We start from the raw sequence: 15747 nt of genomic DNA, 5'->3' as shown, positions 1-15747 counted from the left end.
AACTAAGTGAAATGTATGATTCTGAAATAGGTCCTTTTACTATAAAAAGGTGATACTGGGACACTTCATAAAACCTGAATGAGGTTTAAGGATTAGGTATTACTGTATTTGTAGTAACTTCCTGATTTCAACAGCTATACTACAGAATGTCTTTTTAGGTAACACACACCAAAGTTTTCAAGAGTGACTGGAGTATCAGGGTATCTCGTATTCAAATGGTTTAGGGGGAAAATGTTTTCCCATCCCTACATCTTCAACTTTTCTATATATATTTCAAACCCTTAGAAAATGTTTTTACAAAATACAGGCAAAGCCGTGGGGGTCACCATGTAAATTCCTCTAGTTAGGCCAAACATGAAAATGAACCAATGAACCTCATGCATTTTTTTAAAAAAAACCCCCATATGAACACAGCACATATGCTATGCTCAGTAACTGTGGGTACATTTTCCCCCTATAACTTAAGCTCACAGGAAGCAAGTGACAGATTAACACCTAAAAACATTCAAATTAAAATGTTAAACATTCGACTTAATCCCAAGCAACAATTTACCTTCATGGGTTGAGCTAAAAATCCTGTGGGCTGACTTAAATCATTTGTGGGCAGGAAGCCAGGCACATTGCGTGCAAACTCTTCGTAAACAGCCAGCTGCTTTGGGTCCACACCACCAACCTGTGAAGAAGAAAACCTATTTTGACAGGATCCTCTTCACAAACTAAAGGCAAGTTTTTTCAAAGTGGAAAGTCTGCATGGGAGTAAGCACAGGGGTTCTTCTGAGAATGGATACAGGAGTCACTACAACATATTGATGTTTGATGCATGACTCAGTATGCACGCATCTGCACACAAGTCACAGTGTTTCCCATTTCGTTGAATCATGTAAAGAGTGCCAGTCATTTATAAATTCATTTGAGTTTTTCCACTGGAAAATGCCTCAAATAAAACCATACCAAGTGCAATTCTCCAAAGGAACTGGTAAAAATGATCAGATTTCTCACCTCATCTTCTCACCAACAGGTAGCAATAAAAACTTAAGTACCAGAAGGGAAGACCAAGTTGTGAAACACAAAAACTAACAGGGATATGAACTCTTTATGGGAGCACTTCAACAACTGGGAGGTGTATACATCTAAGGTTATCTGTATTAATACACACATACACACATCCTTTAAAGATTTTATCTTTAAGTAATCTCTCAAAGTAATTTTATCTTGGGGCACTGGGTGGCTCAGTTAGTTAAGTGTCTGCCTTTGGCTAAGGTAATGATCCCAGGTCCTGGGATCGAGCTCCCTGCTCAGCCAGGGAGGCTGCTTTTTCCTCTCCCTTTGCCTGCCACTCCCCCTGCTTGTGCTGTCAAATAAATAAATAAAATCTTTAAAAAAGAAGAAATAATCAAGTATCCAAAAAAACAGAGAGAGAGAGAGAGAAAGAGAGAGAGAGAAGGTAATTTTAATTTAATTTTAATCCCTCATGCCTCATGTGAGGCTTGAACTCCATCCCTAAGATCAAGAGTCACACACTCTACCAACTGAGCCAGCCAGACACCCCTATCTAAGGCACCTTCATGTGTTCTCCACAGATGGCCTTCAAATGATAGGCTGAGGTGGGATCTGTCTCAGAAACATCTAACATTTAACCCTACTGTCTTAGTCTTGGTAAAGAGTTTAAGCAACTAGAGCAGAAAGAAAACAAAGATGGGCAAGAGAGAGACAAAGCCCCCAGTTCTCACTTTTAGCCTGATTTGCTCTGGCATCCGCTCAGCTTGGTATGTTAACACAACAGGATCACAGTACCTGCGCCCTTCTTGCCTAGCATGTTTTCTCAGTTCAAATTCCTGCAAATAAAAAAAAGTCACTGAGGTTCTTGTTATGAGGCATTTTCTTAACCAGGAAAAAAAAAAATACTTAAATGGCAAATGCTAAACACTTACAGTTGCTAATCTCTTATCCATCTCAGGGCCTGCTTTTTCTACTGCAGTCTTCTGAATAAAACAGCAAGCTAATTCACAATTGTCCTGAGCTAATTGAGCAGCTGCCTGATCCATCATTTCCCTTTGTTGTGGGGATGCGGTCTATTGGAAGGGGAAAAGACAGAATGAAAACAATTTAAAAAGTTTTCTGTGGATGGACAAGACAGGTAAAAAAACAGGAAATGCAGTGCCTAGACAAATTTTACATGTTCTGACTTATGACTTATTAGCTATGACCATGAAATAGCCTAATCATCATCTTCATCTGTATATAAGATAAAAACAGAACTCACCCAAAACATTTTACTTATCAGGCAATTATGAAAATGGTGAACAAATACGTGAACAGTAAAGCAGTTTTTAATAAAAGTCATTATTAATCATGACATGTAAGACCCAAAGTTAATAACTGAGTTACTTGAAGAAAGAGTGCATGTTTATGTTTATGTGTATACATACAAAGTCACTTTCCATTGTTTTGTATTGTCCTATTCCAAGTGTTTTAATCTAAATTCTTAATGATAAACAAAAAGAAGATTACTAACTTACGCATTTTTAAAAATTCTTCATTTCTTTAAACAATATCTGGATATCTACTACCTGCCAAACACTATGTTGAGGGATATAATAGTAAGCAAAAACAAACATGATGCTTCACCTCACAGAATTTACAATCTAAGAGAAAGAAAGACATCAAATTTGGTGATATGTGAAGAAAAAGAACGTCTTTCAGGCAAGCAGTAAGGTACTATACCAAAAACATAACCAACATACACGAAGGGCTGATGCAAAGCTGTTTTTCAGGTTGGTAGATATGCTCATTAGCAGAGGTTCCCTGCAGGTAATCATAGCCATTCCAGCTGTTAAATTACGCATCATGTGATGAGCTGCTATTCGCATTCGAGATTCCTCAGAATCCAGGGCAAAATCCTTCCTGACTATTTGCTCACAAGTAGTCATAGCAATCTTAATCGATCGATCCACCACAGGATGGACCAGCTCCTGAACAGCCCGTTCAATTGCCTGGCGCACACACTGCTTCAACTGTGGATGGGCCTGAAACAAGGGAATCTAGGTGGGGAAAAAACAAGTTAAGTCAACAGCTTATTTAAGTAAGACAACCCAACTTTCATCAGTAATCACACCCATGATTTTGGAAGTTACTTCAGTATTAACCATTAACTACCAATTTCTACTTAAACCAATGAAGAACACAAGAAATAGAAGCTAAGCTACAAAGAGAGCAGTATTCGGATACTTTATGATATATGATAAGAGATAGAGTCTTCGGTTTTTTAAAAGTCTTATGGGCAAATTTTTTATTACTGGATGATTACCTGCTTCCTTAGTTAAAATTTGTGCCTTAAGTACTCTTTTGTTAAAGATTTTTATTTATTTATTTGAGAGAGAGAAAGAGAGAACAAGTGAGCACAAGAGCCAGGGCAGAAGGAGAAGCAGACTCCCTGCTAAGCAGGGAGCCCAACACGGGGCTGGATCCCAGGACTCTGAAATCATGACCTGAGCCAAAGGCAAATACTTAAGAAACAGAGTCACCCAGGTGCCCCATGTGGGCATTTAAAGAAAGTGACTTCTTTAGCTGCTTGGAGTAATGCAAATGAATCAAAGATTTCTAAGAGAAAAAGATTTCTTAAAAAGCACTACCACAAATAATTCCTCAGAATACCAAACATTTTACACTACCATACGTTGAAGCCAATTTGCTTCACTTGGAAAACTATTTCCAATCTTTTATCTCTAAAACAAACTATGCCCTAACACTCAGTTGGTCTCTTTAACTCAAGGTCCTTGCAAGAAATTTTTAAAATACTCATGAGGGATACATTAAGTATTCAGATTACTGACAGTGTTATAAAGGGAACCACAATTTGTAGATCTAGCCCCCAACCCCAACAAAAAATAGGATGAGGGTTAAAATATCTCTTTCAAAATCCTTTTATGTTCTTTAAATAAAAAGGGGCTCACTGTATTCACGTTACTCCTATATGTGTAAACATTTTCAGTTTCTAAAAAACAAAGACCATGAATACTCCAAGTACCTGATTCTGAACAAGTAAGCAGAATAAAAGATAATCATCACTCTGAACATACAGAGTAACATACTACCTTTCAAATGTAGGAATTTTATAGACCAAATCAAACTTCCTCCTAGAACCAGGCTAAAGAAATATAACTAAAAGTATTAAGTCCCACTTCTAGACCTTGACCTGGAGATTTCACAGACACACAAGGGAATCAGCTCAGTTCAAACTATCTGCCAGGAAAGGTCATAATGCAAGGCTAAGGGTGACATGATAATGAAAATAAAGAGCAAAAAGCTATAAACACACTAAAGATCTTTTGACCTGTGGAAGGAATTCCTGGCGATTGTGATTAGACTGCCAGCTACTTACTATCTCAGGATTTGGATATGAGGAACAAATATAGACGATGTCTAGTCACAATAACTATTTTTAGAGTAGGAAAAAACCAGGCTATACTACAGAGCAGTTCCCAGTTCCTGCTCTCTGCACAAAAGTCTACACACTAAGAATCCAGAAGAAATGGCGAAAAGAAAAGGAAGGTGACCAGTTTATCTTGTCACAAAGTAGGAAATGGGGTATGGAGCAGTGTTTACATACCGTTGGATTTAGGGTAATGTGTGGTGCCAGGCCTGCAAGGGAATAGACATTGATGTCGTGGTAGCTGTACTGTGGTTGTGGTGGAACCGTGGCTGTACAAGTAGTACTGGTAGCTGGTGTTGTAGAAGTTGCTAAATGTTAAGAGATAAAATAAAAGCTAATAAAAAGCATACTTCTTGATTTTATTGTAACATTAGCAGGCTCTCAAAGAGATTAGTCTCTTGGAGGACTTGGGGGAATGGCACAAATCACATTTTTTCCACCCTCAATTATAAGAAAACTTCTATTGTTTTAAACAGACATTTGAACAAAGTATGTAAAACTATGTCAGTGACAATGCCCCAGAGCAAATCATCAACTGTGATGATTAATTAATTAATGATTAATTAATGAAGAAGCCCAAGCCTTGTTGAATTACTCTTTCTTATAGGTATCTATTTCCAGTCTTGGCTGTTCCCTGGTTTTACTTGGAGATTCTTAGCCATTGAGGACTGAGAGAGAATGAAAGCTGGTTTATCCTAACACACCTCCCAATCTTTTTTCCCCAACACTTCTACAGCTCCCACACTTCCAATCTATATGATTCAAGTATAATAATTCACCCCCCCACCCCTGGCAGATCTAACTGGTTGCCTGGCCAGCCCAAAATTTGAGGAATAACAGAGACCATCATACCATTCAGTTTCTTCTGAGACCTCAAACAATGTAAAAGATAACCTTAGTTGGGTTATGATTAATGATGCTTAATTAAGAATGCCACATGAATTCTAATACCTAAGACAATGCCTACACATAACTAACTTTTACTTAATTTAGGCGGCTCACCTAAGTATATAAAATTTTAGCACCACATTACATGGAAAATCACAACTTTCTATATGCATGAAGACGTACCATTTAAGAAAACCTTCTGGTAAGGAGAGGGCTAATTATGACACTTACTTGTGGTTGTAATGGGAGGGAGTTCTTCTGGCTGCTTGACATCTTTCTTTGGAGCAGAGAGTTGCTCATCTAAGTTCTTTAGGCGATCTTTATCCTTTAGGAGGTTTCCAGGTTTTAGCTCATTGATGTCTAGTGCAAGGTTCTTACAGAGGACCTCAATCTCAAACTTCAAGTTTAACTGCATAATTCAAATATTCAAAAAGAATTTTTTTTAAATGTAGATTTATTCACAATACATACTACTCTTACCCAAACGTTAGGGTTTACCCCAACTATCCTCTACTTCTCCTATAAATTTTAATAATGTGACGACACAGAATGTTCTAAAGGATAAAGCAGCAATAAATTTACCTTTAAGTCATGTTCTTGATGTAGCTCTGCTAACACATTCATAATTGCCATTGTCCACGGGTTGGGTGGCCTAAAAACCTAAAGAAAAAGCTATTATGTTAAGGGGGCCACCAAAATAATCTTTTAATTTGTATTACATAAAACAGCTATAGAGAGGGCGCCTGGGTGGCTCAGTGGGTTAAGCCTCTGCCTTCGGCTCAGGTCATGATCCCAGGGTCCTGGGATCAAGCCCCACATCAGGTTCTCTGATCAGCAGGGAGCCTGCTTCCCCTCCTTTCTCTCTCTGCCTGCCTCTCTGCCTACTTGTGATCTCTGTTAAATAAATAAAATATTTTAAAAAACAAAAACAGGTATAAGGGGCATTGGGTCCTAATTCCTTAAGCATCTGCCTTGGCTGGGGTCATGATCCCAGGGTCTTGGGATGGAGCCCCACATTGGGCTCCCCACTCAGCGGGAAGTCTGCTCCTCCCTCTCCCATTTTCCCCATTTGTGTTCCCTCTCTTACTGTGTGTCTCTCTTCATCACATGGAAAAAAAAAATCTTAGGATAAATAATAAAATTTGAAGAATTAAAAAATATAAGTTATGCACTTATACCCATATGGCCATAACAAAACCCTTGGGTTTCCCATCTATGTATTTTAGGAAAACACCAAATCCTTTAAAATCATGCTACTTTAGCCTCTCATACTCGAAATCCGAGTTTCCCTAAGGAAGCCTGACTAAACTTGCTCTGTGTTCACAGCAACTAAAGACATAATCTCTTGCACTTTTGCTGAAACAAGCTAACTCTTAAAAATCAACCACCGATAAAATATTAAAATATACTCACCACACTACGAATGCTTGATTCTAAGACTTTGGCAACAAACGGAACTACGTAGAGCAACTCTTGCTGTCCTTTAACATAAGCCTCAAGCAGCAAAGACTTTACATCCAAGTCCTAAAATAAGAAAAATATTTTTTTTAAAAAAATGAGCATGTATTTCAAAACCCTTCACAAAGTACCAAAAAAAAAAAAAAAAAAATTATCTTGCCAAACTCATTTCCAAATTAGGAATCAATATAGTATGACTCTTGCCTTACAGAAAGAGATTACAGTCAGACCTTACTGGCTTTTGCTTATCCCGCTTAGCAATGCAGGATCATGAGCATGCAAGTGGATTCAAAACATGGGCCGAACTCTTACAAACACCCAATCATCTTTAAAACAGTGCCAAATAGGGGCACCTGGGTGGCTCAGTGGATTAAGCCTCTGCCTTCAGCCCAGGTCATGAGCCCTGCATCCGGCTCTCTGCTCAGCAGGGAGCCTGCTTCCCTTCCTCTCTCTCTACCTGCCTCTCTGCCTACTTGTGATCTGTCAAATAAATAAATAAAATCTTTAAAAATAAATAAATAAAATAGCCCCAAATAAAGTCAAGATTTTTAAACAAAATATGCTGTATATACATTCTCAAGTTTTACATGGACCCCCTGAAACTCACAGTGTGTAAGATGGGTTTATTTTTAGCTAGTGTTATCATTCCTAGCCAATGTCCCAAATTCTTCAGCAAAGAACGATCTGAAAAATTCGCTGCAGCTTTATCAGAGGTCAGGAGCACCTGAAATGGTACAGGATTAAGAAAGATAGAAAATGAGCTTAAAAAAAAAAATTCTCAACTGAATGTTTGGAATTCCTCCTTATCCTACGTTAAAAATGAGCCCTCAATTCTGAGAACATGGCCCCACATTAGATCTATTCCGTATTATCAGAGTATAACTACACAAGGTTAAGGGGTCATGTATAGTCCTACAGAAAAGTATTTGAAAATTGAAGGTTTTAGTGAGTTTTGAAGCAGACACCCAACTGCAAATCTAGTTTTGAAGAGCCAAATTCAATTCAAATGATAATAAACCAATGCTTCCAAGTCATTCAAGACAACAAGCATATGGAGAAATATAACCAATATCATAGTACTGAGTGCAATCTTTAGCATTATCTAGGTCACTATGTATCTCTACAGAGAACTAAAATAGCTTTCTGAAATACAGTATAATAATGCTTAAATGCTTCTTTTAAATTTTCTAGAATACCTATTTATTTCATTAATCGCTTCTTTTAAAATTTCCAAATTATCTGTTTCATTAATTCTCTAGTTGTTACTTTCCTAAACAGGATATAACCACCACATGAGTTTGTTTGGGGGCACGTACACAAATCCATGTGCAACATGTTACACCTTAAAATTTATGGCTATCAAGTTGTAATTTCAATTTGTTTAAAAGAATCTTGAAATTCTGCTCCATAATATGTACGTACGTTCATATCCCAATCATAATTTTAATCAGATAAAAAAGGGTGAATATAGTTATGTTCCTTAACCTTATCCAGCAACAGCAGAACGGCACAAGGTCAGCTGTGCAACAGAAAGAGCCAGGAATTCTTTTGCACTACAGCGTAACCAAGAATGGGGAAAATTCCCATCCACAGGTTTAAATATAGTGCTAGTTCCTAAACCACTACCCCAAGTGATTCATCAAAGAATGATGACAGCTGTATGCTGGTTTTCTTGAAACATTATTCTTCCTGAGAAATAAAATACCTACTTTTATGGAACAAGTGTTAGCACATTAGGAAAACTCGGACTCTGAACTGCTGAGAATCCTTCACAACAGCTATAATTGAGGCTACGGTACAGAGATACATGGCACTTAATAAGAAATCAAAGGCTCACTGCAGCACTGTCTTTATAATACATAAACTTTTAACAATCTAAATATTCATCAGCAATAAATATACAGACAGTGGATTTCTATAAGACAATTAAAAAGAACCTGAGGGACTAAAGTTCAGAGCATATTACAAGTATGAAGAGGAGACATTAACAGGGCTAAAATTTAAAACATGCACGGAATGATGAAAACAAAATCAGAATAGGAGAATTACTTTCCAAGTAAACAGTACATGTCTATGTAACTAAATTCTTCATGAATCTACTTGTACAATCAAGTATTTCCAAATTCAAAACAGTAATGAATAAAAAACAGAAGAACTAAATCTTACTTTGATGTTTCTGTAGGTCTCATTCAGAACCATCTTATTAAATTCAGGGTTCTTCAGCGTGTCAAGGAAGTTTGAATAGAGGCTGTGAAAGTTTGGCTCAATACTGACTCTCTTCATAACCAGGTACTGTGAAACCCAAGGCATAAATTCTTCCTTCACAGTTTCCTTTAGTTCTTCAACCTAGCCAACCAATGCAACACAGAAGTACACAATTAAAAGATAATACAGTTTTGTGGGGTTTTGTTGTGAACACTACAATATGTAGCATGTGGCTCTTTGCAAAATCAGATGCTCAAGCGCCACCCTTCATCTCCCCCCCACATTAGACACATGGTATGAAGTACTGTATATTCAATTCCATGTTAGTATACAGTCATCTCTCAAACTGTGTGTTGACTAAGACTAAAAATCTATAGCTCCTTTCAGCTTTAAAATTATAAAACATGAAGTCCCTCACCTCCACCATTCCCAACTCTCCATTTGACCAAAATTGCATAAATTATTAATGTACAACCTGCCATTAAGAGACCTAACACCGGAACTATGTTTTCCTAAATTTCCAACTCCAGGAAACCTCTCTTCCAAAAGGACACTAAAGGCTTATCCCCCAATCAATTCTGGAGGGATTCTGAAAGATGGTGTATGTATAATATCTCAAAAATTACTTGTTCAGGCTAATATTACCAGCTAACATAGGCATTTCCAATGCCTTACATATAATCTTGAAAAGCAATGGTCATGTCTTGTGCTTTGTACAAAGTTACCTCAGTTATTAGACATCTAATAAAAGCTCTGAATGGTCTCTGGGAAAACATGACTTGCAACGTGGTACAAATGAAACCCTCCACCATGACGAGACCACAGAGTTTATTTCAAAAGCCTGTAAAACTTGCTGCAAAACTAATGCTACTTAATGTCTGCAAAAACTACAGCCACTAGTTGTATATCCTCATTCCCTTTGTTTTGATTCTATTACTTCCACCTTTAAAGTATTACAAAGGGTGCAGAATATCAAGTATAAATCACCCAACCCATTAGGGTAAGAACAGATAGCATTCACAATGGTATATAAACTATTATATCATGCTCACCTTTTGGGTCATATTCGATTGTGAGAGATTATTGAAGATAAAAGCAATTTTCTCTTGGATATTTTCTGGGGGCTCTACAATTCTTTCAGTTTGATCTGTGGCCACAAGCAACGTGTCTATATTTGTAGTATTAATAGAAGGCTAAAAAACAAAAACAAAAACAAAAAACATTAACATAAACTGAAATGCCTGCTTAACAAATCCCAGGGAAAAATGCATACCAATTCTTTCAAAATAAAAAAAAACATACACATGATATATACAGCTATATGCTCTAAGCGTTGGCCAGAATGTGTATTGATATAGTGCCTGTCTTTGAGAAATCTGGGGAGGGAAGATACAGAGGGAGAAATGCTGGTCTTTATACTTTCAGTAGGCATGTGTTACTTACAATAAAATTAAAATACATGCTCACTACTGGAGACATTACAACACTAACAGACCCAAGGAAAAGAAAAGAGATGTACTTACTGGCACATCTTTCTTAAAGCTGACTCCGGTTGGCCTGGTGACTGTAACCGTTTTAGCAACAGTGGTGGTTGTTGAGGTGGTTACCATCGTGCTAACCTGACCAGCAAGGGGAGCTTTTGCTGGAACCTGGGCTTGAGCCTGGGCCTGAGCCAGTGCAATACTTCCAGGGGTTGTGATAGAGCCCTGCATTTTCACAGGAGGATCTCTAGACTGTTGTCCATATTCAATATACTAGGGGAAGGGAGAGGGTAAGACATTAAAAAGACTTCTTAATCAAAACAAAGTGCTTAATTATACTCCTCTAACTTCTGAGAGGGGATATCCCTTACTCCCTGCCCCATTCTGGTCCATATTCCTATACATAATATACATAAGTAGATACCATAGGGCTCTTTGAAGGTAAAATAATTATGTCTTACAATATTATAAGGGAACTAGATGAGCAAAACAACTTTCAAAACAGCCACCACCAATGCCTGCATATATACTTTCATAAATCCCTTAATATATGTAAACTTTAACATCTTTAAATTTCTATACTTAATTTTTTAAAAGATTTTATTTATTTATTTGACAGAGAGCAGGAGAGCACAGGCAGGGGGAGCAGGAGAGGGAGAAGCAGGCTTCCCTCTGAGCAGAGAGCCCAATGCAGGACCTGATCCCAGGAGTCAGACCATGACCTGAGCTGAAGGGAGCTGCTTAACCGAGTCCCCCAGGCACCCCTAAATTTCTATACTACATTGATCTCTTTTACTGGATGCTGATAAGAAACCTAAGGACCAAAAATGAGTTATTTCTCAATAACTATATTACTATGAAACAAAGAAACACACTGTTGAAAGCCAAGTCAGCTAGACCCAAAGAAGCAGGAAGGCAGACTTCTTTCCATTTCACAGACCACTCAACCTCCTTTCCACACACAAATTAGAAAACTGATAAAAGGCTCCTAATCCTATTCCCAGCAGTCCATGCCTGAACAAAACAAAAACTACTACCCAGCCGCACCCAGGTGGCTCAGTCAGTTAAGCATCTGGCTCTTCATTTCAGTCCAGGTATCATCTCAGGGTTGTGAGATAAAGCCTCAAAACAGGCTCTCCCCGGGGTGAAGAGCCTGCTTAAGATCCTGTCTCCCCCTCTGCCCCTCCCCAGCTCTAAACAAATAAACAAACAAACAAATGACTACTATCTAGATATATAACTTTATTTAAGAAGGACATTCTCAAGGCTTCTAAGTGGCACAGTCACTTAAGCACCCTACTTTTGGTTTTGGCTCAGGTCATGATCTCAGGGTCCTAAAATTGAGCCAGGAGTTGGGCTCCATGTTCATCAGGGAGTCTGCTTAAGACTTTCTGTCCTCTAATCATTTCCCTTGCTTTTGATAAAAAATAAATCTTCAAAAAAAAGATAAATAAAGGGCATTTTCAAGTAGGAAAGACAATCTCTGAATAAAGCATAGCACTTTAAATTGGCTAAGGGGTGCCTGAATGGCTCGTTAAGCATCTACCTTCAGCTCAGGTCATGATCCCAGGGTCCTGGGATAGTCCCACATCAGGCTATCTGGCTCAGTGGGGGGCCTGCTTCTCCCTTTCCGACTCCCCCTGCTTATGTTCCCTCTCTCCCTGCCTCTCTGTCAAATAAATAAAAATCTTTTAAAAAATAAACAAATTGGGGCGCCTGGGTGGCTCAGTGGTTTGGGCTGCTGCCTTCAGCTCGGGTCATGATCTCAGGGTCCTGGGATCGAGCCCCGCATCGGGCTCCCTACTCCGCAGGAAGCCTGCTTCCCTCTCTCTTTCTCTCTCTCTCTCTCTGCCTGCCTCTCTGCCTACTTGTGATCTCTGTCTGTCAAATAAATAAGTAAAATCTTTAAAATAAATAAATAAATAAATAAATAAATGAAATTGACTAAGTACAGAAATACAAATAACCTTTCTCTCACCCTATAACTATCTTGTTATAGGAGGTACTAGGAATCACTGCTTTGTGTGATCATTTCCAGGCCACCTCTTGTCTCCACACTCTCTAGGTCTATATTCCCAGCTCTGAATTCCAAACACATTTCTCATCTTAGCCTTACAAAACTCTGCTTTCCTGTACTGTACTACAGTAATGGCATATTCCCCCAAACCCCTCACGTGAATGAGTAACACTTGTGGCTTCCCTCCATAGATCTTTTATGTTAACCCATCACAAAAACTCTCCCCTCCTACAAACAAACCCAGCTGGACTAGGTGAAAACACTGGACTAAATTCTAATAAAAATTAAAAGTAGATTCATACTCTGATCTTTCTGATTTGTGTAAATATGACATTATAAAGCCATTTCTCTGATTTATGCAAAACAAAGTTAATAAAGATTAACTTTCTCGTTCTCTATAAGCAAGGTTTTGACCAAAGATAAGACAAAGGTATGAATACTAACCAATTAATCTAAAATCAATCACTACAACAAAAGCTTACAAATTTCATGAATAATCACATAAAGTGGCTTATAACATATAATATCTAGGGGCACCTAGGTGGCTCAGTTGGTTGAGCACCAGACTCTTGATTTTCTTTCTTTCCTTTTTTTCTGACTCTTGATTTTGGTTCAGGTCATACCTCAGGGTGGCACTGAGCCCCACATCAGGCTCCATGCTCAGTGCAGAGTCCACTTGACCCTCTCCTTCTGCTTCTCACCTGACCCCCACTCACATGAGCACTCACACTTTCTCTTTCATAAATTAAAAAAAAAAAAAAAATCTTTAAGAAAATGAACACTATCCCATGTTCATTTCCTCAGGGACTGCCTCCTTTTTAACAAGTACATCAAAGGAATCTAAGCAGGTGGTAATAAGACTATATATATATATATATATATATTTTTAAGATTTTTTAATTTATTTATTTGACAGATCACAAGTAGGCAGAGAGGCAGGCAAAGAGAGAGAGAGGAGGAAGCAGGCTCTCCGCAGAGCAGAGAGCCCGATGTGGGGCTCGATCTCAGGACCCTGGGATCGTGACCTGAGCCGAAGGCAGAGGCTTTAACCCACTGAGCCACCCAGGTGCCCCAAGACTATATATTTTTTTAAGTTATCTCTATACCCAACATGAAGCTTGAATTCGCAAATCAGGCAGATTTTTTTTTTTTATAGGACTTTACTTATCTGAGAGAGAGCATGTGAGTGGGGAGGGGCAAAGAATCCAAAGCAGACTCTACAATGAGCAGAGAGCTCAGTCCTGAGATAATGACCTGAGCTGAAACCAAGATTCTGATGGTTCAACTGACTGGGCCACCCAGGTATCCCATGCAAGAATTCTTATTAACAGCAGATGATGTCTATACTTTAAAAGCAGTATCTGGCTAAAATAACTGATAAAAGCCTTTATTAAATGAAGCAAAACCACTGCTTAGAAAATATCATCCAAAAACAATTTTTTCATAACCTATTATTAAGCTGCAAAATGAGCAACAAATAAAAAAAAAAGAGCAACAAATAGTATGCATGCTTATATAATGCCAATCATTAAGAAATCTTAATGCCAGTCCCAGCAAATCCACAATCAATCAAAGTAAGCTCTCCTACTAAAGAGATTTTAGGTATTAAAGACACTTACCTCCTGTAAATGATGTGGAAATTGCATAAAGTGACTGATAGAAGCCAAGTGCTGACAATACTGGGGATAGTCCTTCAATCTGCCAACAAAAACATTCATTCATTCATTCATCACCTCATGTACAAACAGAAGCAGCAAAATTAACAGATTTTCATTCAACTGCTAGTCTAGGCCACTTGCCCCATTCTACCTAAGAAACACCTACTTGAAGAGATTGCCAGATAAGAGCATGGAAGTGAGGGAGAGAAATATCTATGAACTTTTTTTTACATCAGAAAACAGTATCCTTTGTTTTTTAAAGGTCGTATATTTCAGTTAAAACTTGATTACAACAAGCCATTAAAATCACTATCTGGGAACAATTTCAAATGTTCATTAACAGCTAGATGGAAAAACAATTCACAGTTAATCCATACAGTAACACAGTTAACCAATACATACATAATCAATACAATAAAAAGAAACTACTGAAACATACAGTAAAACAGATTAATTTCAAAAGCATCAGCCTAACTGTAAGAAGTCAGACTCATACATACTCTCCATGGTTCTGCTTATAGAACACTAGGAAAACTAGAAAGAAATCAGATCCAGGATTGCCAGGGGTCAAAGAACTACAAAGGGGAAATAAGAGAACTGCTTAGGAGTAACAAATTTTCAAGATTCTGATTGTAATAGTGGTTCTAAATTCTGCAAAACTCAAAGTACTGTAATCTAAAATGGTGCCTTTCACTAAAGCATACTTAAATAAACAACAACAAAAACACTATGTCAATTTACATTTTTCCTACCACTTATCTGATAATTGTAAAAAACTGTTCTCACTTCCCCCCTCTTCTACTTCATACAGATGTTAAGATACATATAATGATGGGGCACGGCAAGAATTAGTTGGAAAGTGAGTTATTATTTCTTTGTGTATTAAATAAAGATGCTTCCAGGGCGCCTGGGTAGCAGTCAGTTAAGCATCGGAACCCTGGTTTCAGCTCAGGTCATGAACTCAAGGTGGTGAGATCAAGCCTCATGTGGGGCTCTGTTCCGCGCAGGGCTTGGTGTGGAGTCAGCTTAAGATTCTCTCCCTCCCCCTCTCTACTCTCCTCCCGTTCTCACATGCCCTCTCTCTCAAAGAAATAAATAAATCTTTAAAAAAGGGAGATAAATGCTTCATAGGAAACCTATTCACTCACCTATTTTTAAACCTATCTAGTGCAGCAATCCCAAAATAATACATTTTAGAACCAAAAGGCTTGCGTAAGGCTTCAAGAACATATCGCAGGGCCAGACCTAGTGCCATGTAAGTGACCAGTCCTTTTTCAATTATCCCACCAAACAGGCAGGCTGTTATATGTAACTCTTTATCAGGGTACTGGGGGAAAAACCGATATTCTTCAAACAAGTTCCTCAGCATACAGTTAAAGACTTCTCGTTCCCTCTTTATGGTAGAATCTTTAAACCTCTGTAACATTTCTAATACCTAGAAAAAGCAAGACAAAAACAAAACACGCATAAAGGAAACTATGATGAAAAGCATTCCTTAAATATTCTTCAAAGAACTGTTAAAAAGAATATATTTTTAAAAATATAATCTTTAAGGTGGGGGGAGACTGGCTGGCTCTTTTGGAAAAGCATGCATCTCTTGATCTTGGG

At 38.0% G+C, this 15747-nt stretch overlaps 1 protein-coding gene across 8 annotated transcripts in view; it reads right to left on the bottom strand.

Annotated features, from left to right (window-relative positions):
- CNOT1 (CCR4-NOT transcription complex subunit 1) overlaps window positions 1-15747 on the bottom strand; it is a 111662-nt gene that overhangs the window by 18674 nt on the left and 77241 nt on the right. For all 8 annotated transcript variants that reach the window (XM_082712366.1, XM_082712370.1, XM_082712368.1 and 5 more), the window contains exons 21-34: window positions 15288-15574; window positions 14101-14179; window positions 10507-10737; window positions 10036-10176; window positions 8945-9124; window positions 7386-7502; window positions 6734-6844; window positions 5903-5980; window positions 5552-5729; window positions 4610-4740; window positions 2745-3041; window positions 1932-2072; window positions 1731-1835; window positions 554-673 (exon numbers count right to left, since the gene is read on the bottom strand). In XM_082712366.1, coding sequence (XP_082568492.1) covers window positions 554-673; window positions 1731-1835; window positions 1932-2072; window positions 2745-3041; window positions 4610-4740; window positions 5552-5729; window positions 5903-5980; window positions 6734-6844; window positions 7386-7502; window positions 8945-9124; window positions 10036-10176; window positions 10507-10737; window positions 14101-14179; window positions 15288-15574 — 2196 coding nt within the window. The remainder of the gene's footprint in view (window positions 1-553; window positions 674-1730; window positions 1836-1931; window positions 2073-2744; window positions 3042-4609; window positions 4741-5551; window positions 5730-5902; window positions 5981-6733; window positions 6845-7385; window positions 7503-8944; window positions 9125-10035; window positions 10177-10506; window positions 10738-14100; window positions 14180-15287; window positions 15575-15747) is intronic.

This window comes from Mustela nivalis (assembly GCF_964662115.1).
Source record: "Mustela nivalis genome assembly, chromosome: 18".
In the NCBI taxonomy this organism is placed as follows: Eukaryota; Metazoa; Chordata; class Mammalia; order Carnivora; family Mustelidae; genus Mustela; species Mustela nivalis.
This window is presented reverse-complemented; position numbering and strand designations above follow the sequence as displayed.